The 24881-nt window shown below is 39.1% G+C and overlaps 1 protein-coding gene across 13 annotated transcripts in view; it reads right to left on the bottom strand.

The window, feature by feature from the left end:
* The window catches only part of DMD (dystrophin), a 2125071-nt gene that overhangs the window by 87922 nt on the left and 2012268 nt on the right, over positions 1 to 24881 (bottom strand). For all 13 annotated transcript variants that reach the window (XM_074323908.1, XM_074323912.1, XM_074323913.1 and 10 more), the window contains 3 exons: positions 14625 to 14826; positions 12300 to 12385; positions 10004 to 10161 (listed from right to left, as the gene is read on the bottom strand). In XM_074323908.1, the coding sequence (XP_074180009.1) occupies positions 10004 to 10161; positions 12300 to 12385; positions 14625 to 14826 (446 nt within the window). The remainder of the gene's footprint in view (positions 1 to 10003; positions 10162 to 12299; positions 12386 to 14624; positions 14827 to 24881) is intronic.

A 24881-nucleotide genomic window follows, 5' to 3' on the forward strand; every position in this document is an offset into this window, starting at 1 on the left:
GTGCCAAAAAAATATGTATACTCATTTTAAGAAAGGAAAACTGTATTAAAATTGTAATACTCAATATATACCCATAAGAAACATGAATACACGTCACGTTTGACTTCGGCAGTTACAAGAGGTGCTCAAACTGGTTCCCATCAGCGTCCAGACACTTCTGATGACAGCGAACTACTGCTTGAACAAACATTGATCAAAGTGTCCACTTGGATACACTCTTTTGGCACGGCCGGTATATGCAGAAAGAATGGTGGAATTAGGAAATCACTGTTATGCCACCACCAAAATAAACACTGAATTAGAAAAGGGTCCTCAATGGAGGCTAAACCATAGGGTGAAAGGCTGTTGAGGAATACTATATTCATAAGGTCTCAAAAATATAACAAAGATGACTCTCTAATTACAAAGGGAAAAGGATACTTGGACAACGAATGAAGGTACCTGACTGACACCACCTTAACGTTCTTAGCTTCTTAGCATTACCAACAAGAACAAAGTGTTATGTTGTCCCTCCAAGTGTGATGTAGTGGGAAAGACACAACATTACCTCTGTTCATCTTCTTGCCAAAAAAATGTAACCTGAATCGAATCATGAAGAAACAACCAGAAAAACCCAGTATTTGGAACCTTCTTCACGAGAGCTGGCCTGGACACTTCTGAAATGTCAATGTCATGAATGAAAACACGCAAAAAAAAATGCTGGGAGACTGTTTAGATTCAGTGAAAGTACGGAGACGTGACAAGCAAATCCAAGACAGAATTCTTGAAAAACAGCCAGACGTAAGAAGTATTCTGGGACCATGGGGAAAGTTCAACGTGGACCACACACTAGATGATATTACTGAATTGATGTTAACCTTGTGTGTGATGACAGCACTGTCAGTCGTGTAGGAGAAAGTCCTTTGGAAGAAAAAAAGACGTATGGTGACATGTCTAGGGGTTTATGTTTTAAGTTGTGATGTCCTTTTACTTTTACATGGTAACAGGAAAAATGTGTCTGTGTGTATCTATTCAAACACAGACATACATGGAGAGAGCGGGGAGGGAGGAGAATGTAAATGAGGCAAAACGCTAACCATGGGTTGTACAGATGCACGAGACATATGGGTGTTCATTATACTATCCTTTCAACTCTTCTCTATGCTTGAAATTTTTCCAAAATCAAACACTGGTTGGAAACCATTGTTTCTTCCAAATCACCCCTTTGTGGGGGAGGGTAAGTCGGGCAGGAAGGTGAGTAAAAGCGACTTTATTCGCTGTGAAAAGGGGGGGGGAGGTTGCATTAATGTCAATGGCATAAACTGTGAAAAACTCTGGACTGGTTTTCTCAAAAACCTCAAAGCTAACACCACACTGATTTTCCTCCCTGTTGTTCTCTTAGCTTCACTGTTCCTAAAGCATCCCCTCATACTAAGCTTAGCTGTGCTTTTCCCAGATACCTAGCTGTGAATTTTCAGCCATAAAAATGAGTTGAAGGATCCCCACATGGACAGAAATTTTTCTTGTTTAGAATCATGATTGAGAGGTCAACAGTTGTGTTCGTGACACAAGGAGTAAAAGGCTTCTCATAACTGCAATCTTGGGTAGAAATCAAGTATTTTATTTAAAGTTCTGAACATAATGACTAGGTTGGAGTCCAGCAGTCACTGATCTAAATATTAATCAGGGTTCTGCATCACCCATTAAAGAGAAAATCAGCCCAAACAAAAACACATGGTGATTATCTACCCTTCATTTGTATGTTCAAGGAACATCGTCCTGACCTCAGGCTCTCCACTCCACCTGACTAATAAACCAATTAACACCATGGCTACAGGGAACAAAAAGCCCAATTTTTAAATCTCTGCAGATCCATAAATACACTGGATGTTATTAATTTATGCTAAAGAGTTCTTATTTAAGAGAAAAGTTTCACATATACATGGTAAAGCACAAATATCTGTCTATAGATATCATGGAATAATATAGTTTCTCAAGTACGCATCAGGACACATTATGCTGAAGCACAATATATAACAGTAACTCTTCCACTATTGCCTCCTACCATCATTTAAATCCAACTCTGGAAAAGGCAAAAGTATAGGAACTGAAAACAGAGTAGTAGTTTCCAGAGATTGGGAGCAGGCAGGACAACAACAAAGCAAGAGGGTATTTAATTTTAGGGATGATGGAGATGTTTTGTGTCTTGATTGTAGTGGTGGCAACACAATTACATGCATTCATCTACACTCATAGAACTGAACACCAGAATACATCTGAACATGTTTTTAAAAAAAAGATAGAAAAAAATTTAAAATTTTCACAAATGCCAGAAAGAACCCCAAACCCAAAACAAACAAACAAAACACCTCTAGCTGTTAGATTAGAGAATCAAGACAAACTAAGGACTCTGGATAAAAAGGATACTCCAGGAGGAAGTTTTGTACTTCCCTTTATCTTAAGTAATTTCTGTAGAAAGAGCTTTCCATTAAAAAAAAATCCAATTTATGAACCAGTGACAAACATGGAAAAAAGAAAAACTGTAAATGTTGAGCTCATGTTTCCATTTCCATGACCTTTTGGGGTAAGTTTCAATGTAGATTAGAATTAATGGTGAACCAATGAAAGGGAGCCCAGAATAATCTTCCAACTGAAACGATGGCACTCAAACAATTTTGTTTTCAGCAGCACCTCTGCCTCAACTTTTGTAGTTAAGGAGGGAGGGAAGGAAGAGAGGAAAGAGGAAACTTTGGTCCTAACAGTGAAATACTACTTTATAAGGTTGAGGAGGGAAAACAGAATGACACGTGCTTTTCTTTAGCAATAAATGTATGAATGAAAGAGGTTTCAACCACAACACAACCTATCTTTTAAATGCTGGTGAAGAAAATATCCATCACTCCACATTGAGAAGTTAACCACACAAACCACAACAAATTAAATGGATAATTATGAAGCTAAAGCCACCATAGCTTACAATTAAAAAAAAAAAACGAACCCAGAAATTGAAAACCAATAGTCAACTCAAGATAATGCTGACAATAATAAAAGGTCTTCCCTGAAAATCTGCAAGAATTCTAACTAACTGTCCATGAGCAGACCCGGAAGGAGCTTGGTGATGCAACCTCTGTTTATGAATACAAAATTGTATAGTAATTTACTAATATAATATCATAGCTACTAATGAGTAACTGTCAGTCCAAAGGGGTGTAAAAGAAATGTCTATGGAACTGAAAGGCCCGTATTTTGATTACTGAACAACAACAACAAAAAACAAAGAAAACCTAAACAAAGTGGAATTCGGGGGAGTTGTTTTAAAGATGGAAAATATAAAATGTGATCAATTGACATGGGGAATGCTGTCAAACTGGTTAAGAAGTGTCCTGGCATGGTAGTTTAACAGATGTAGAGAAAACAGAATCTCAAGAGTCTCTAAAATCTAATCTACTGATGCTTGGTTATAGATAAAAGGAATTGTTCGTCTTGTTGGGATAGTCTCATGTTACAATACACTTCAGGCAATCATAGCTAACACTCAGGGAGCACTACCGTGTACCCACCACAACTCTAAGTGCTCTGTCTCTATTGGCTCATTTAAACCTCACAACAACCTCAAGAGCTTAGGGGTCAGGAAGGTCAAGAAACCTGTAGAAGGTTGCACACCCAGAAAATAGCAGAGCTGGGATTTTAACCCAGGCAGTCGGCTTCAGGGCCTATGCATTTAACCACTCTGCCACTCACTACTCCAGATACTCTGGAATGATTTTGTGTATACAGAGGGTGCCAAAAAAAATGCATACACATTTTAAGAAAGGAGAAACTATATTAAATTATAACACTTCAATATATACCGATAACAAAAGATGAATACAAGTCACGTTTGACTTCTGCAATTGTAAGTGGTGCTCAAACTGGTTACCATCAGCGTAATTTTAATATAGTTTTTTCCTTTCTTAAAATGTGTATATATATTTTTGGCACCCTCTGTGTATGTATGTACACACACACACACACACACACACACAGTAGTCCCTCCTTTATCCATCCACAATTTTGCTTTCCGTGGTTTCAATTTACCTGCAGTCTGAAAATATTTAATGGAAAATTTCACAAATAAGCAAGTCATAAGTTTTAAATTGTGCCTCAAAATCTCATGCCATCCTGGCCTGGTCGTGAATCATCCCTTTGTCCAGTATTTCCGCACTATATATGCTCCCCACCCATCAGTCCCTTAATAGCCAACTTGGTTATTGGATCGACTGTTGTGGTGTCGCAGTGCTTCTGTTCAAATCACTCTTACTGCATTGCTGTCATTGTTCTCTTTTATTATTAGTTATTGTTGTTACTCCCTTACTGTGCTTCATTTATAAATTAAATTTTATCACAGGTATGCATGTATAAGAAAAAAAAAAGTATAAAATAGGGTTCAGCACACTCTGCCATTTCAGGCATCCATTAGGGGTCTTGGGACATATTCCCCGTGGATAAGGGGAGACGTCTCTATATACGTATTCTCAACAGTTGAGGTTGTAATTTATTCTCATTTCTATATCATTCTACATCACAGCAACTATGCATAGATGATATTCATTTCTGTCATATGAATATAAAAATTCAGAAGACAGATGAAAAAGCAACTTACTCATTTTGAATGCATGAATACAACAGGAGGCAGAACACAGCTGTAAAATAAACAGATTTTGACACCCAAGGTCTTGTAGGTGAAGCGTACCGAATATAAAGTTGGCATCTCAATTCTACCTAAACAATAAAGTCTTTAAAATGTTTACAGAAGAAAATACTACAAAGACTATTAGGAGGAGGGGTTATTTCTCAGGGCACTGCCAGATACCAATTTACAGATACGTGATTCCCGGAGTCACTTAAAAGTGTAACATTTTCTCACTTAAAAGGAAGTATTATTTGTTTTCCTTTAAAGGTAGACTGGACAGCTGCAATTGGGATTAGAGTATTTTAAATAAAGACCAAGGTGTGTCTGTGCATGTGTGTGTGTATACATGTGCATTGGGGTGGAGATAGGGGTGTTCATTTATCCACGTCATCCTGATACAACCCAGATAAGGGATCACATTAACACTTTCTTCGTTCAGTCTAGTATTTGAACCGGTTAAAGCCATCGATTTCTACTCTGATGGTTTAGCAGAAGGAAATACGGGCTTGGGATATAGAGAACTTGGGCCTGATGTCCAGTTCTGACGTGATCTAATTCCAGCATGTAGAATATATTCATTCTACCTCTCTGGGCTTCAGTTTTCTCATCTTAAAAAGGGGGAGATGAAGATCATCTCCAAGGTTGCTCCTGGCCTTACTGGCGTCATAAAGATCAGTCTGCTCTGTCACCAGAGATGCTTCTATGGAGTATTGAAAGAGGAAAGCTTGACGATACATTCATTTAATCTGTATTTCCAAAACAAAGTCATTTCAAAACTTTACTTCTACTACTGCCCCAAGGAGTCACTTTCTCAGTAACTATGTTGGCTGCAGTATGCTTCTAATGTAGAAACGTATCCTGTTGTCTCATTTAATATCAATGAACATAGCACTGCCAAATCCATACATTTAGAGTGATCTTTCCTTTTTAATATCCACAGATACAACGTCATTTCTTGGCTTAATGCATAATTTCATGAGGGACCTACACTGATTTTAAAACAGGCAGAACTTTTTATTTGGATTTTATGGTGATTTCCTTTTCTTTCTTTTTTTTTTTAAAGGTTTTTGGGTTTTTCCCCCCAATTTTTTCATTGTGCTAAAATACACATACCATAAAATGTATTGTCTTAACCACTGTTAAGTATACAGTTCAGTGGCATTAAATACGTTCATAATGTTGTACAACCATCAGCACCACCCATCTCCAGAATAGAGGGATGTGGGCTGAGGAAACCTTTAAAAGATCCTTCAGCCAGCAAGGCACACACCTCTCTTCCTGCCCCTGCCAGGGCCTTGTCTGAATCAGAAGCTAACATCTTTCTAACTGAACCAACTTGAAAAGAAGTAAGTTTTCCAGTTGGGGATAAGAAAACGAAGGAAATAAAAGGACCAGAGTCTGAAGTCAACTTGTCCCGTGAAGCAGGGAATGCATTCGGAGGGGAAACAAGTACTTGCCGGCAGTTTCGATAAGCTGGTAGAAACAGCCGCCTTTGAGCACAAGGCTGCTGAAAGAACCAGCCCAGAACCATTGCCAAGGTTTTACACTTCAAACAAAGGGGAGAAGGCATTTTCACTCCTGTTATCTTTCCCTACAGCAAACATTGCATCTCAGCCACGTTGCACAGTGAAAGGCAAGGTGAGCGCCAGAGCACCTGATTGAGGAAGAGCATGCCAGGGCCAGGTCGTCAATTTCGAAGTAAATGCTCCCAATGGATCTGTTCAACCTGATTGCAAATGACTGCCGAGCGGAGAGGATACCCAAATCTAGGTAATATAAACCTCACCTGGTTCTGTATGTACAGAATGTGCACAACGTTCTACTGGAAAAACCCAGTTTGCCAACACTCAACTCCTTAAAGGAAGGGTTCCACTTCCCTCACCCACTCGCCTGTGTTCCCTGTTTCGTATGGTATCTCCCATTCTAGCAAGGACCCAGGATAAATGCCTGTTTTTTCACACTGGGAAGCTGGAGAGCAGTACAGCTGACCCTTGAACAACATGGGGTTCAGAGGCGCCAACTTCCTATGCAGCTGAAAATCCACGTGTAACTTTTGATTCCCCCAAAACTTAACTGCTAATAGCTTACTTTTAACTGGAAGCCTACAGGGAAGAGAAACAGCTGACTAACACAAATTGTGTGTGTTATATGTATTATATACTGTATCCTTACACTAAAGTTAGCTAGAGAAAAGAAAATATTAAGAAAATCAAAAGGAAGAGAAAATACATTTACACAATTTACTGAAAAAATTCGTGCATAAGTGGACATGCGCAGTTCAAACCCGTGTTGTTCAAGGGTCAACTGTAGTATGCAAAAGTGCATATTTGGGAATGACGTGGTAAACGGGATATACGGGTGGTGGTGGTTGCTGCTGGACTTGGAATGAAATTCCTCTACCAGCTGAGAAACTTCAGGGGTACAGATAAATTGTTCGTCTACCTAAACAACAAGAAAAACAAAAACCCCAAGCCCTGTCTTTTCTATTCTCCTCAAAGGGCTGATGAGGATTAAATGCGAGAGTTCAGGTGAGCAAAGGTAAAATATTACCAGTAGCAATCGTAATAATATGAGTCTTAAGCATAGTAGGTACAAATGGCAGGGAGAAGCTGTTCCATGGTAGTAAAAGCAAACTGTGGGTGGTTATGGCAACATTGGGAAAGGTCTGACAGAGAATCAGGATTATTCAGTGGGCAATGGAAAGAAATGGAAGGTTTCTAAGGAGGGTGTCATACAGTGAATACATTTCTCTAAAGCCAGTAAGACCAATGAAAGGGACCGGGGAAAAGAGAGGAGATTTGTTAGGAAGACAGTGCAATAATACATGCACGTGATGAGAAGGCCTGAAAACTTACGAGTGGCAATGAGAAGGAATCAAACAAAAGATGTTTCTTTCCGTGAAAAATAAGTTAGCAATTTACTCATGTTTTCTTCTAATTCTAAACGTTCAAAGAAGAAAATCCAGACAATACAAAATAGTAGAGATGAAAATAAAAACCACCTGTTACCAATGTTAATATCTTCACAGATATCCCCCCAGTCTCACAAATGACATTCCCAGGAGCTTGGAGACTAGCTAGCCAGGATGCATTCAAATAAGTATGCGAGGGTGGATTGAGTTCAAAGTTTTGACACTGAGAAGAGAGTGTCACTATTACAGAGACAGAGACAAGGGAAACAAACAAGAGACATGAGGTTAGGGAAGAAGGTGAGCATCCAGCAAAAGAATGTAACAGGCAGACCTGGAACAGGCTGGGCTTCTGATAGGGGGACAGGACTAGGGTAAGCAGGGCTTCTGTTCAGCGGCCCCTTCAATCAAATTCAAGAGAGCCAGAGACTGGATCTTATTTATCCTCATCACAAAAAAAGATTATAATGTGACGTGACAAAGACGCTAACTATCGCTGTAATGGCAATCATATTACAGTACAGAAATGCTATCAAATCAACGTGTTGGTACAGTAAGTCCTCACTTAACATCTTTGGTAGGTTCTGTGACTTTAAGCAAAATGAAGTATGAGAAAACCAATTTTACCATAGGCTAATTGATACAAACACCAATTAATTTCCTACAGCATCTCATTGATGTTATAAGGAAAGACGTTGAACGAAACAAAGTTATTTGAGGACCTGCAGTACACCGTAAATGTACACAACGTTACATATCAAATATATTTCAAAAAAAAGAAAGAGAGCCAGGGTCTGCAGTGAGGGTGGCAGTGGCTGCTTGAGGATGTTGGTAGCAGTACAGGAGGGTGATGGGGCAATGGAGCCAGAGACCCTGAAGCCAGCCCAGGTTACTCTGCAGCAGGAACCAACTCTGAATAGAGATGGCTGTCAGCAGGTTTGAATTCTGACCCTTACTCTCAACTCAAGTCACAATACACACAACTCTGTACACATATATATGTATGAAGGTGTGTGTGTGCGCACATTTCACAACTAGAACTTAAAAAGTAACTGAAGAGCTCAGGAAAAACAAAGCTCACATCATTGCAAGTTATTTTAGAATTGGATTTAAAAAACCAAAATGAATCTGGACTACTTGTGGCCATTAATATTCACTGGAGGAAAGTTACTTGTGTCTACACTCTGGAGTAGAAATATTACTGTAGCAACATGCAATAAAAAAATCTAAAGGTAGTGATAGTCTGTTCACATTCGGGGAGATCTGAGTATGAGGTGAAAAAAACGCATTTAATCCTCCACACCTATTTTACATTTACAGCTAATTTGCCATAATTTTGGCAAAAGAATCCAAATAGTGTATCTATCTCTACATAAGTGGGCTTATTATATGTGCACTTAGTCAATTTGCCCAGTTACCTATTAAATGAATGCTCAAACGGCTTTAAACATCCAAATATTCAATGTTCTGCCCAGGGAGCCTTGTTAATGGCATTAGAATGGATTAACAAACCCCATATAAGAAAGAAACAGCTCTAAGCATTTTTTTTAAAATCCCAGGAACAGTGAATAACGTCGTACTGTAAATATCACTCCTTCAGTGCTGGTGGTATAATAAATAGAAACAATTTTTGACAAAAAGGCATCTGGTAAGATGTATCGAAAGCCACACAACTGTTTATATCTTTTAGTCTGGTAATCCCATTCCTGAGAATTTATCCTAAAGAAAAAACTTCAGTCAAAGAAAAGAGCTAACTGCATAAAGATCTTCATTATCTACCTTATCAAAAAACAGAAACAACGTAAATGTCCATCGATGGAGAGTGCTCAGGCATTTGGGAAGAAGAAGGTATTTCTGGGGGCAAGATAAGCAAGAGAATGGACAAGACTGGGTTGAGCTAGTGATGGGCATTAGCAGAGTGTACAAACCTCTGACCTTGTGATAAGACTATGGGAAGTCACCATGGAGGCCTTGGAATAGTAGAGAAATGTCAAAGCTACAAAAGGAAAACTTTAAAAAAAAAAAGATAGCCTTGTCAACTATTTACCAACAGCCGTTGAAAAGGAGTTTGTAACGATAGACTCAGGTAAAAATAAAAAAATAAAAGACTCACCTACAAAGATCATTTTCATATATACAAAGGATTTCTATGGCTGGAGACGTATTTCCTGCCTCGCTGAACTGCAGACTCCCTTCCCTCCCAGCACCTTAGCAACCGTGTGGCCTGGCTGCAGATGGAGATTTCTTTTCCTTCCTCTGCACTGTCCTCTCTCCTTAAACCCAGAGTTCCAGAAGCCATTGCCTTCAGAGGTTTCAAATATCAAAAATCTCCTACCTACCAGCCTACAGAGGTGCTATGTGAGAAACTGATGTTCTGTGTTTTCAAAATTAATTTCTAAAATACAAAAGAATACATATGTTACTTAAGAAGGTGAATAACTTACAAATTGGAAGCAGCTCCTGACACTCGGCTCAATGTTACTGCCCCCAAAGGATGCAACTTCACCCAACTGTCTTGGGATTTGGATAGAATCATGCAGAAGGAGGCCCAGCCTGCGCTGGTCACAAAATCCCGTTGAACTTGCCACTTGCTTGAAAAGGTCTACAAAAGGAAGAAGAGAATTGCAACAATCAAAGAGCAGCACCCAGTAGATGCTAGCAGAACCTAATGGCCAACTCAATTCTGGTATCGATTCTCAAGAGTAGCCAATATTCCCACAGACAGGGCTTACTTCTCCGGTATGTTAATCTAGACATTGAATATTTTTATGGATGAAGTTAATCATCACTATGTATATGTGAAGTGTGACAACTTTTAAATAAACTACAGCCCTGCAAGAAATGAGTTTACATACAGTCCTGACACCTGAACTTTTCCTAAGACAGAACATAATCCTTTGGGAAATATTTTATATATAGGACATAACCACTCTAATAAAATAACTGTTTTAGCATTAAGGACCATGTAACTAGCCCAAAGCACCATCCCCTTTGGACATCAGAGATTTAAAAATGTACCAAAATCACGACTTCTTTATGAAGTCATAAGATCACTGAGTTTCTCATATGTGTCCCACAGGATGCTGTATGTATTTGTAATGAGCTCATATCACTTTACACTGTCACTGATTTAAAATGTGTCTGTCTTTTTGGCTGAAGAATGATATCCCTTTGAGAGCAGGGACCATATCTGGGTCAACTGTGTGCCAGAAGTCTCTAGAATAGAACAGTAGCACCTCGTGGATAGCAGGTGTCCAATATACGTGGGTCCACAGAATGAATGAATATACCAAACATGTGTAACGTGTGTTTTGTTCTCAGAAAAATCATTTCATTCATACTTTGCATTCAAATAAAAGCTGCACAAAAAAGTAAATCCAAGAAAGCTTTTCCTACTCATAAGCACACTTTAAACTATAATAAATTATTTTAACGATACCTAAGATGGCAATAACAAAAATGAGATTGCACACACTGCCTTCTATCACCTCTTCAATAAGCATACATAGATTTTTTCCCCAAAAAAAATTGTGAATTAGTTTCAAACATCCCAGTTTGAAGTTAATATTTTTGTTTCACCAACCTCAAAACACGTTCCCTCTTAGTTATTTGAAACCGGCTCAAAGCTCCCTTGATGATTCAATTTAATATTACAATGTTCTGGTACTATGCCCATCATAAGGTTAGATTATAAGCTAACCTATTATAAGTAATTACAATATTTAAAGGAAAAAATCCACAGAAAGGTTGTATTTTATCCAAAATACATTTTTTAAATGGTGAACAAAATCTGTTCAGTTATTTTTCTTTGGCCCTTAGGATGAGAAAACTCAAGTAGAAACTACATAAAAATCAAAGCTAAAAAGGCTTGTGTATTCTGTGGCTTACTCCTAGGGGGGGAATGAGCAGTAGGACACAGAGTGGCTTTGGAGGAATTTAATCTCTTTTATCTCCCGCCTGTCCTTAAGCTCAGCACATCTCCTCATCCCCGTGAGGCTAGGCCTTAGGGGAAAAGAGAAAAGACAAAATAGACTACGTTTTTTAAATATTCCTACCGAAAAGATTTCTTACAAGTATTTAAAGGGGAAAACACATACAGTCCTTCATAATGGGAATGCATGGTTGCTTAGTTATCTCAACCATCACTCCTCTTGCTTTACATTTGGATTTGCAAATTTTAAGCACGAGAACCCAATGGCTAATCAATAGGAAATTCTATAAGGTGATATTTACCCTGTAAAAAAATGGTGAGCTGTCTGTCTCTCAAATAATAAAATGTTAGTCATGTCCCAGAATTGGCTATGTGAGTACACCTTGCAGTAAGACGATTACAAAATAAACAATGTTTCTTGAACATGCCAGATAGTACTCTTTAAATAAGAATCCAAAGACTAGGCAAGAGCATGGATTAAACCTTCACATTTCTTTTTCTGATTTATACAGAGGGGTTAGGAAATCAGGCTTTATCCCCTAGCAACATGTGTTTTATTCAGACGCAGTCAACGCAATGTAAAATAATACTCCAACTGGAGAAGTTAATCTTCATTCTCTATTTAAATACCTGCAATTTAATGTTTGACAGGGAACAACACAAACCACATTTTATAACACTTTAAAAGCAATTCTACATTTTATGTGAAGGACCTTCTGTCAAAGAAGAACCTATGTTATTCCCCATCTAAAACTGGGGTAATTAGCCAACATTGATAAAAGAATACAGAGTTAATATACAGGACTTACATCTGTACTTGTCTTCCAAATGTGCTTTACACAGAGAAATGATGCCAGTTTTAAAAGACAGGACCCGGATCCTCCCCGTTCGTCCCCTATTATGAATAATCAAACCAAGAAAATAATTACTGACATTTTACTAGATGGTAAACACTTCTTAGCTAAGAAAAAAAACCTTGGATTGGGAACTTCATTGGCCATTGTTTTACCAAAGATTAAGAACTTTTCTGAATTCCTTATCTATTTGGCTGATGACTCAGAATGCAATGGAAATTTGACCAACTTGACCAATGAATATTCACCAAGTTTTCAATTCTTAAAAGCCCTTACTTGAATTGTAAGCGTGGCCCTACGCAAAATCGGAAAAATATCCTATTCATCCATGGAGAGTCACTGGGTTTAAGTTGGTAAATGGAGAAATTACCCCTATGCACGAAGCTATTTTGGTTACTGAAGCAAATTACCTACTTTGGTTACTGAAGCCCCCTCAAATTACCAGCAACTAACTGTTATGCCCTCTTGAAAACTCTTAGATTTCCATCAGACTGCCCTTACTGAGAAGAAAATTAACCACTTCAGGCCACATGACACGTGATATAAATATGAACGTTTATCTCCACAAGAAAAATATGATATGCTCTATTGGAGAGCATTCAAATATATGATCTTAAAAGAGCAATTTTAAAATAACCTATTGCTATATTAATGTTCTAATATATACACTTTCAGTTTACATAAAAAGCTGAAATAAAGCATTCCACAGGACAAATTTATTAATGAGTTCATTATATCCATGGGAAAAAATTAAAAACAAGAATAAAAAGTTTTTCATTTTGTAGAAAATGTCTTTCAATAATTTTCAGCTTTTATTTTGTTGTGGAAAGCAGCTGAACCTAGGATGTTGGTTAAAAAACAAAACAAACCAAAAAAAACACTAGACTGATTCTCCCAACTAGCACTTTGAAATTACCAACAATAGGCCCCAATTGTGGTTATTTTTGGCGAACAATATATTCAACTTTTAAGTGGTACAATTTTCTAAATCCTTTAGTCAAATAGAAATCCTGGATCCTAATGCAGTCACAAAGTTACTATCATTGGAAGACTTTCTTATCTTTTCCCCCTCTGTAAAAAGGTAAACCAGTGTAACAAATTATACAGTAACTCAGGTCTTCAAGGAATTAAATTGTTCCCAAATATTTTCAGGCAGGTAAAAAGCAAGTTATATACTCAGAATCCATTCATATGTCATCTGTAAATGAAATGGTGCTAAAATATATTTGAGGGAAAAACCTGAATGCAAACCCTTATCAAAGCAAATGTGTCATCCACAATTAAAAGCTAGTATGTTCAAGGGCTTGGTAGGTAAGGATTAGAATTCAATACTCAGGGGATCTTAGAATTTTAAAAGCAATACCTTATCAAAATAACAAAGAAAAAAGGTACTTTAATCCAAGAAGGGGTAGAAATCTACAAAAAAAGCAAAAGGCAAAATAGTTGATATGCAACTCCTTTTAGAAAACCTTCCCAGATTTCCAAATGGGGATATGTTCCTGTTGACATGTGAAATGAGGCATGTAATAATTTTGAGGTCTAAGAAGAATTCAGTCAAAATTAAGACCGATTCCTTCTGCTGCATTCCTCAGTTGTCTTCATTAAGCTCAAGACAAAAATTAGAACTGGGGAATCTCTCCTGTGTACAATCCCAAAGAAATAAACAAGTGCTCTCTGAGTGAGTGATAAATAGAGATGCCGAATGGAAACTTCATAAAACCTTATTTAAAAAAAAAAAAATTCCTCAGTTGGAGGAGCTGTGTTTGCTGCATTAAGGGCTTGGTTTCCTTTTGTTTGGCTTATCAATTCATAATCTTCTGCAAACATCTCCTGAGTATAAAGTAACACTATTCAGATCTGGTGACAGGTGTGCCAGCATCTCCAGGGGCACATCCGTTTCTTCCCGAGAGAGGGAGCCTCCCCCGAAGTGGACGGAGGAATTCAAAATACACAAGCAAAAAAAAGGGGAAAGAACCAATGGCCACACATGGACTCATTCTCCTAGTATTTGAGAAAAAGGAGTATCTCGGGGTTTTGTTTTTCGAATCTGAAAGCAGGCTGTGCTCTAGCAGTTCCCTGTATCCAAATAGTTTTCAGCTCCAATAAATGCAAACATCATTTATCACAGGGACAGCATTAGGTCACACGGCTTCATGAAACTCTCATCCTGAGGACTGTATTACTAGACTGGGGCCCTGTTGTGACACTAATTAAACCGTCACCATTCCATACACTGAGGCTCCTGCGAGAGAATCTGAAAAATAAGCTGGCCATACGTACGTGTCATAAACATTCAGCAACCAATTGAGACACATATCCACGCAGAGAGGGACGTTGACCAGATTGTTATGCTCTTGCTCCAGGCGATCATAAATGGTGGTCAAACAATTAATGATCTGCAGGATGTCCAGGGGCTGGTCATTTTGCTTGAGGTTGTGCTGGTCCAAGGCATCGCATGCAGCTGACAGGCTCAAGAGATCCACTGCAAAAGCCACATAAAATCACAGGTGCTTCAAAGGGGGTAAAGCCTCCTTTCACTACTTTCCTTTGACAATCCTGGCAGAGTTGTCTCGTACCCTTTGGTAAACACCAAACCCAAACCTGACCCTCTTTTGAAGTATTTTGTGTCCGTCCCTCAGCTCTAAGTATGATGAGTCTGAGAAGCGTTCAGGATCTGAGGTTGTTCTCACATCTCACTGGCACTGACCGGGTGAAGATGTAAGCAAAAAGATAGTTCCTATTGCCGCAGTACTGGGGAATATTTGAGAGTTGAGGGGACCTCTCATGTTCTACATAAACCGAATCATTTCCAAATAAGTAAGGAAAAAATGATTTTGCTAGAGATTTTGAAAGACTTCCTGAAAATACTTTCTTGTATATTAGAGGTCAGTTTGATTCATTTGTATGGTTAGGGTTGTATAGACTCTATTTCCAGTTATGCATTTATAATCAGTAAGTGTTTTTCTCCTGGAAATATCAGTCACCTCACAATCTCTCTGCTACCTTAACATTAGGTGAAAAAATAATCAACTTCACTAAAATTTTCCAGTAGCAAACTAAAGTAACTGCACAATCCATCCAGTTTTCAGACCTGAGGCTCACTTATTTCTCCTTTCACTTTCAAATTGTATTTCACATTGTACTTTTCAAGTCATCTAAGAATTCTGTGTGTGTGTGGTGGGGGCGGGGGAGTTCCCTTGATCTGAGGTGGTATTTAATCATACATCGAAGACAAAAATTTAATGAAAGTGAAATCTCAACTTTGCCCAACATCAGCAAACTACAAGCTTTACTCCCAAGTGTCATGGAAAGATGCTTTTTTTGCTAAAGCCAATTTATTAGCCAAATTGGAAATGCCACAACATGCATATATAACACCGTATACATATAAGCTCTGGTCTGAATTCTCAGTCTTTTGAGAGAAAAAAAAAATCAATGGTGATTAAGTAAATCTCTCACGCATTTAGGGGCAAGAGGCAATACAATTATAAAGGTAACTGCAGAAAAACACTGGCTATCCCAGCAGTAAACAGCTTGCCGAATACTAAACAGATGCAAATTTAAGGCTTTAATGCATTTGACTACTTACTGGTGGCTAGTTCTAATTCAGTGTTAAGGGGGGAAAATAGTAGTTAATACCTATGTAGGTTAATACCTATGTAGTGCATGTTTTCCTCTTTTAAAAAAGGAAAATAGTTAACTTGGGAAGTTTCCCTGGAATCATGAAGGAGACCTGGTGGTGAAAACAGGAAGGTTTTTGTCTGTCATCTAGTGAGTAAAGCTGTGTGCTTCCATGTACCCATTTCCCTAAAATGTCTTGGATGAGCACTCATCCTATTAAAAGCAAAGGCTGTTGGGGAGGGAAAAAATTTTTCTCTACCCTTTTGAGTTCTTCTGGCTGGTCTAAGAATTAAACTGATATGAGACAGATTAACAAGAGAAAAAAAAACAACAATTTAATTTCATACATATGGGGAATCCACATAAACATGAAAATTCCCAAGACAGTAAGGCAAAATGAGGTATATATGTCATTCTGGACTAAGGAGGAAGAGAGAAAGTTCTGGAACTTTAAAGGGAAGCAAGGCAATTTACAGGAAGATGAAGAGGGTTAATGTTTACTAAGAGTATGTGTGTGGGCCATACAGAAACTGGGATGCAGAGAGGACTCTGATCAAATGGGCCTCGGTAGATTCCTCCCTGTCTACCACACCTAGTTCATATTAAATTATAGTTATCTATGATGATGGCTCCCTTCCTGGAGAAGATCCTCTATCTAAATTCCTTTAGGCAGTTAGGGGGAGCTCAAAGGTTTTTCCTGAGTTTTCTGGGCCTCGATTGTTTTCAGCTCGAAGTATTTCACATGCCAAAGTGACACATTTTGGGGGGGGCAAATTTTGCTACCCTAAAGGCTCCCACTCCTTTTGCTTAAAAATATGCTCAAGATAAAGAAATGCTGCCTTTACATGGAAGCCAGGACTTTGTTTCAAGTGGCAGAAAGAAACATAACTTGATTTGAGAGGGAAGCAGGTAGGAAAAAGAATAAAGAATAAAAAAAATAACAATGCAAGCAGGCAGGAAGACACGAGGAGCGAAAGGCTGAGCGGGGACTGCCTGGGAGACTGGAGAGAGGTACAGAGCCAAAAGACTCAAACTTTGATTTTCTCTTCTGTAGGCTTGACTTCCTCCAAGGGAACATTTTCAGGTGCAGGTACTGAGTACATTTAGAAACGCAGCACAGCATTTCCATTAGTGGAAGAGAGGAATGGATTTCTTCTAAATACCAATATTCCCAACATGTTTCTTTACATATTGAAGGAAGCTGTGGGGGATTTGACATTTTTCTATTATTTTCTCTCTTGTTACTCTGCCTTAATCATTATAAATATTTTGCTTTATAGCTAAGGACATAAGAACTAACAAGTGAGAATTTTTAGACTCACTTTTGTATTAAGAATCTAATTTACCCATATGATGGAAACAGACAACAAAATTGCATGAATTTCTTTTTATTGGGTCTACTCTTATCTCTGTACAGGTGAATGGGTAAGACAAAGAATAGAAAATGTGGAGCATAAATAGCTCTGGGAGGGGAGCAAAGCAATTGCTCTGAAATAACAGGAGTAAAAGATGACAGTTAAGAGAAATACTGTGCAGAGGACTCTGTTAAAACTGGATGAGGTTAAACACAGGCACGAACCATTGCAGAAGATTAGAGAACACATTTCCCAAAACAAACATATCAAACAGAATTCCTCTTTTGTGGGACAATTTTTAAAAGACTTCTATTTAGGCCTGCACAGCTGATACTATGGACTTGAAAAGAGGTGAAAAAAATCAATAGGAACAATTTAATTGCAACACAGCCATACACTTAACTGTTCAAAGGGAACATCTTAAAGAACGCATTGAAATTTTCTGATGAAACATTAAACATAATGATTAGCTGTTTCTACAAGCCTCGATAAGCAACCAACAAACATAATTTTGTGAAACTATCCTTTTACCTCAAGCTAGGAATTTCCATTTAGGGGAAAAATACATATCCTTTAGAGTATTCACTAGGAAATATGTTTTAAAACTATATAAAAACCCAAGTATGTTTTAATATATCCTCTTTCAAAAATTATTTTTATAGTAGAGAATGCCATAGGTTTGGACACCACTGAAGAAGAGGCAACATGTGGTGGTCCTCCTAATGCACAAGGGCTGTGGGGGTGAGAGAGGGTGGGGACAGGACAAACATGACTGCCTCTCCAGTATCCTTTGCTAGGCTGAAAAAGCAAAAAATGGAAGGTGTTTAAACACAGGATCCCCATTAATGGTTCCCGAGGCTCTGGTTTGTCCCTAATCATCCTCTCAACACTCTTAAGTTCAAATGCTAACTCTATTCCTCCTTCCACATGCCACAAGCAAGGAGATAAGGCAGATTTTTTTTTTTTTGGGTCTTTTACAGAATCACAGGCTTTGAGAGCTAGAAAGCAGCTTTAGAATCATTTGCAGTTGAGTAAATCGAAACTGAAGATAAGAAGACTTGCTGTGGGTGTTAAGGCAAGACACCCGGACTTTCCAATTCCTCGTGGAGGTACATACTGAAAAGCAGAAAGGGGGTAGCAGAAGATGTCCTTATGAACTTTACTGAAAAAGAAAACCCTTCCTCATTCCCTACTAGTGACAACACTAGGAGAAAAAAAAGCACCAAAAAGTTGGTTAGAAAAAGTCCCATGGTGCCCACACAACCCCAAGCTCATCCCATGGGTCAATGTGAATACTCTGTATTAATATATAAACAGGGCAGCTGGATGGCTCAGTTGGTTAGAGCACGAGCTCTGAACAACAGGGTTGCCGGTTCGATTCCCACAAGGGATGGGTAGGCTGAGTCCTCCACAACTAGATAGAAGACAACAAGCTATGGCTGAGCTTCTGGAGGGGTGGTGGCTGGATGGCTCAGTTGGTTAGAATGCGAGCTCTCAACAACAAGGTTGCTGGTTCAATTCCCACATGGGATGGTGGGCTGTGCCCCCTGCAACTAAGATTGAAAACGGCAACTGGACTTGGAGCTGAGCTGTGCCCTCCACAACTAGATTGAAGGACAACGACTTGGAGCTGATGGGTCCTGGAGAAACACACTGTTCCCCAACATTCCCCAATAAAAATAAATAAATAAATAAATAAAATACTATTACACATACACACACACACAATCCTGTAACCTAATTAGTGCGCACAGACAGAGCAGACAGAGGGGAGTTACGGTGGGATAACTGCTATGTGTTTGCTGACTTTTTTTTTTTTTTGCAGCAGAAGGTACCTGGGGGAAGAGGAGGCTGTTGTTGACATTAGACCAACTCACTGCATAGGCAGCTTACACGTCAGGCTGAAGGACTTTCCGAGCAAATCTTTGCTCAACAAGAAAGTCAATGCACTTTGATGTAGTTATCTGTGCTGTGAGGATCAAGACTCTGGAGTCGACATGAGATGTTTTGCTAAAATAGCGATGTAATGCAGAGTCTTGATCAAAGCAGTGAAAAGAAGTGATTTTTTTGTGCTGCTGTGTAGCCATGGGTTATACATTATCACTATTGTTTATTGCTAGCAGTAACATTGGTCATTTTTACCTGGTCTCAGTGAGACCTGTGCAAGCCACTGGGTTTGGCACTGGCTACGTAGGAAGAACATGCTCAGGTGACCAGCAGGCTCCAAGAAACCCTGGCTAAGATGCCAACATGTGCGCCCTGTTTTCCAAAGTGGTTTGTGTTCATATCCGTCTGATCCAAGGGGGAAAGTGAATACTTTTGTGGCCCTTATAGAGAGAGGGCACTTGGAGTTTGCACCTGGCTTCTCTGGACCCTTTGCTGTGAAGCAGCCTGTGGTTGTGATGTGTATCTCGTTTTAATGTTGTTCGTATACTGTAGCCTTTTCCCACAATGAACTGTAGATTTGTAAGCATTGTCATTTGGGTTCTGTGAGTCCTCTTTAGCAATAGCACCTTAACTGCTACTGCCAGTGCAATTCAGGTCAAGAGAAATTGTTTAGAAGACCCCACAACTCATTCTTGGCTAAAAATATGGGTAAGGCATTGTTTACAAGAAAAAAGGATGATTCTGATAAAAGGGATGAAAATGAACCACTGCTGGTTGCCAAGCTACCCTTGGTTGGAAGTAGCAGTCTTTGAAATTGGTTATCGATAATACAACTTCCTAGTGACATCTGGAAATGACAGACCTGAACTTCAGGAGCTGAACAAAATGGATTAGAAGGGAACTGCGAACTCATGGCAGGTCTGCTATAAATTCAATTCCTTGGTTGCATCAGCAAAAGCTCAAATTAAGTTCAGAATCTCCTTCCGTTAAGCTTAAACCTGTGGCCTGCAGGTGGAGTTCCAACCAAAGGAACCTGGGTAACGATCACTTGATAAATGGGCTATACCTGTGAGACCAATTACAATTAAAAAGATATTATAATTCAAATGGGGGAACTTACAGGTGTTTCTTTCTTCACCACAATTTCTTTTTTTCAATGCCATACCTAGTAGTCCCTGGACTGAGGCTACTACTGAGAGAGTCTCAAAGGCTGGTGACATTCCGAAACAAGATATTATGGCCATTAGTTGGAACAAAAATTCCATAGGGATTGATGGAATAGATTACTCCTACCCCACACCTGGTCTAATTGGGGCTGACTGTCACAAATGTTTTGCCACCTACATGACAGGATTAGCCCCATTTTCCCATAACCATCCAATCTGACCCCTGACCTTTGGTAAGATACTGAAGCTAAAGCCCCGGCATGTCTTATCTTGCTACTGGCTAAATATGGGCTAGCCCACTGGCTGAACCCAAGGGACGTACTTCGTGTGTGGGAGGAAGGTTTGGATTAAAATTAATGGTAAGAAAGAAAGATTGCTGCCGAAGGGAAGAAAGCCACCAAATGGGTATTTAAAAGGGGAAATGAACATAATGTTGGTGCCCAGAAAGAGGCTTCAACTAAGAGAATAATATGCTCCCTTAGCTGTGACTCAGATGCACTTTGAAAGAGCTGAGAAGTGAGCAGGACGGCTGGCCAACCTATTGAACATACTGGATGAAGAGATGGGAGTTCTGACTATGACCATGACTCCATGGAGCACCAGTAAAGTGCCTATGTCTTTTGGTTCTTGTTTCACAAGCTGTATCTGTTATTAAGGACCTGTGTTGGAAAGGGTTCTGTGGGAATATTTACCCAGTCATATCTGGAGAACACTCATTTATAATAATCTGAATATACATTGTATGGCCATTAATTGGGATGGTGAAGTTTTAAGAAAGGTTATTGGGTATATAGGTTTATCTATCGTAATATTATGTGTAAAAATATAGCTATTTTTCCCATTATTACATGAAGAAAGCCACAAATGGGTGGAGAGACAATTAGGGCACTTGGGTCACTGAGGAAGATTTAAGTTTAATTTGGTAGGCCTACTTCACTGAAATTAAAAAGCCAGATATTTGATGTAGATGGTTAAAGAAATTTCTGTGGCATACCCAAACCAAAGTCCATTTAGGAGTGACTACTAGTCATATGTTAGCCTGGGAGAGACAACATCTTCGCATCTCAAATTTATTTCCCAGTTATAGTAAAGACGTCCATAAACAATGGCAACAACACGTCGGGTAGACCAAAGAGCATGAGACTACTTGAAATAAAAGAACCTTGGGGGAAGCCGGTTTGCTCACTGGTTAGAGTGCAGTGCTCATAACACCAAGGTCGCCAGTTCGATTCCCACATGGACCAGTGAGGAGCAATGGCTTGAGCTTGGAGCTGAGCCGCCAGTTGGCTCCATGGTAAGAGTGCAGTGCTCGTAACACCAAGGTCGCCAGTTCAAGTCCCACATGGGCCAGTGAGCTGCGCCCTCCACAACTAGATTGAAAACAACGACCTGACATGGAGTTGAAGGGTCCTGGAAAAAACACACTGTTCCACAATATTCCCCCAATAAAAATTAAAAAAAAAAAAAAAAAAAAGAACCTTGGGAGAATTAGGAGCTGAGTGAGGAATATCTGGCCAGGTAGGATTTGCTTTGAATGAGGAAAGATAAACTGTTGGAAAAGACCTCCTAGTGCAAAGAGAGCACTTCGAGGGCATCCAATTCCAGGAGGAAGGTGAAGGATGGCTGGCTTCCTAGAATGACGACTGGAAATGGAACCAAAGACGACCAGAGAATGGAAGCTACAAGGTTCTTTACCAGTTTCAGCACCATGACTGAGGGCCAAGCATTCCTTTGTGTAACTCATGGGCACTGGACACATTTTAAACAGGACTACAGTGCTTGCCCTGGGAGAGCTGTGCCCTCCAACAGGACCCCTCTCTTAGGGCACTAAAACCTGTCAAACCAGGTAAGCTGAGAAAATTAGTTTGTCTCTGTCCTCAAGATATTGTTGAATTTGGAAATAACAGAGACCTGTGTCTAACCTATGTGAAGAATAACATACAGTAAATGGGAAAAGCAGGTTTTTGTGCGGGAGAGACAACATAATTAACACTGGCCTCTCAGGCCCCCTTGCTGTGAGGCAGTCTGTGGCTGTGAACGCATATTCTGACTAGAACGCTGTTGCCTGACTGTAGCCTTTTCCTGCAAGATACTGTACTTGTAAGCCATGTTATCATGGGTCCTGCGAGTCTTCTTTAGCGACCCAACCCTGTCTAATGCCACCTTAGTGCACTCTCAAAGGTGATGTGCATTTACCAAAAAGGGAGCACATTTTTCACCTGATTTGTCGTGGTGAGGGTGTACCTTTATTCAGACAACTCTAGGCGACACAAAATCTCTCTACTGTGTGATTTAGTTGCTGAACAGAAGCAAATTGTTCTGTTTCTTGTTTGCAGAGTTATTTGTCACATTTATCAACTGCAGTATATTTAGCCTTATGGTTTGGGCTCTCTCCAACACACCACACTCTAATAAACTAAATACATGTGCTTAAAGTGTATTTTTATTTCTGCTCTTAGAAGCTGGCTATATTTTTAATTTCAGAAGCCACACACCTATAGGATGCCATCGGAACCACAGAAGGAGAAAGATAAAGCTTAGATTATCTTCTTCATAATTCTCCATGGTTATCAGCCATATGAACCAGTTTCTAAATCCTCCTTACCAAGATTTTCTCTTTGTCTCTGCTTTTCTGTAGAGTTTAATTTTCATTCACAATGCTTGGAAAGGCGGGATGGAGTCATGCAACATTAAACCGCTTACAAACTGGGGACATTATAGGCCAATGGTGATATTCTCGACTTAAATAGCAAATTCTCTATAGTGGATAAATTTGTGTTATTTGAGTTTCTGCAATACTGACGCTTTGATGTGAAGTGAAAAAATAAGACCGACTGCTTGATGGTGGTAGCACTGCATATTTTCTAAGGCATCTGTAATTCAAACTCTTCACTGGCATCAGGAAATCATTGAGATAACATCGCTCATTTTCATTAAAGTAAGAGTTAGTAGAAGCGACCTTAGGTTGGAATATCCAGCCAGGACAAGTTTTTTTTTGCCTGCACCACAGACAAAAGCTCTTTATCATGGCTTTGCAGGCATAGAAATGACAAAAAGCCTAGAAGATAAACCTAAGCAAATATAAAATTAAGAGGAAATTCTTAAATCAACGACTGAACAGTTAGTTAAGTAATGTGACCACGCATGTTTTCAATAATAAAAGGATTGGTGAACTCTTCATTCTGTATTCATACTATACATGGAAACCTCTCTACCATTCTTGAGAATCCAGTACTCAATTTAGATAAATACACCCTAATTTTGCTATACCTAAATCTTTTTCAAATATGAGAAAGATCATTCTCAGAAGGGGAAATGCTGAGAATTTCAAATCTGTTTAAATGTGAAAATGTAGAGAATGTAGAATTGTGAAATGTAGAGAATATAGAATTCAGAGCTTAACTTTATTATAAGGTTATAACCTGAAATGGTCAAATTTTTTTATAGTATCAAATACCCGTTTCTCCAACACTTATTGGAAATTTTAACAGAAACTGAAATGATAGACAATGAGATACATATGTGAATAAAATTATTTTTTTAACAGAATTGAATAATGCCTGAATCTAAGGTCATAAGGAACATTACAGAAAGCGACAGTCATTGTAAGGTTTTTCCAATCTAGTCTATTTCTGGGCTTTTTCTTTTTCTTTTTTTCTGGGCTTTTTCATAGTATAACCTGAAACAGCTGATTATCTCTCTTTTGAACTTTTAGGCTCTCATAGGAATACACTATTTACAATATCACTTTACAGCAACCAGTTCCTAATTACCCCTTTAACAATGGAAAGCAGTATCTCTAGGATGGGACAGGGACAGAAGAAGAAAAAGAGGCAGAAGACTTTCTCCATCCAGCCCTGACTCCCGCCCTACCCCAAACCGCCTCTTTTCAGCTCTGGTACATTAACAGGTCCCTAAGGAAATCCTAAGCCTGGGGAGCCCTTTAAAAACCATTTAAACTTGGCAGCTATATAGCTGAAAAATGATAGCTTCAGACTATAAGCTATAAGGAAACGAAAACCTACATTTACTTTCAGTCATGCATCCATTCCATGAAAACATATTAAACTGCGCTCTGTGCCAGGCTTTGTGTGAAGCATGGGAGATACCAAGATGAAGGAGTAAAACCTCCTCTCTTTGTAAATCATTTCTCCTCCATTTCCATTTTTAAAAACTACATGCCAGTGACCCGCCGAGACCATCTTACTGCGAGCTTCTGCAACCCCCTGATCGGACCCCTTCATTCCTGAAGACTTGGCAGCTAGAGTTCACGATCCTTCTCTCTTCCCCAGTACTGGCCCCAATTCTGGATGATTTCAACAATGGCATGGATGACTCATGCATCACTCTAGTTTCTCTGTTCCTTAGCTTCCTATTTCTTCTCCACGGAAACTCCCATCTGCCCCACCTCTGCCACCCACTCAAATGGTCATATCCTAGACCCCATCACCTGGAACTGTTCCACTTCTGAAATAATGTTTAGCTATGTGACTCTCTCACCACAGCTT

The sequence above is a fragment of the Rhinolophus sinicus genome, chromosome X (genome assembly GCF_036562045.2).
Source record: "Rhinolophus sinicus isolate RSC01 chromosome X, ASM3656204v1, whole genome shotgun sequence".
NCBI classification, from domain to species: Eukaryota; Metazoa; Chordata; class Mammalia; order Chiroptera; family Rhinolophidae; genus Rhinolophus; species Rhinolophus sinicus.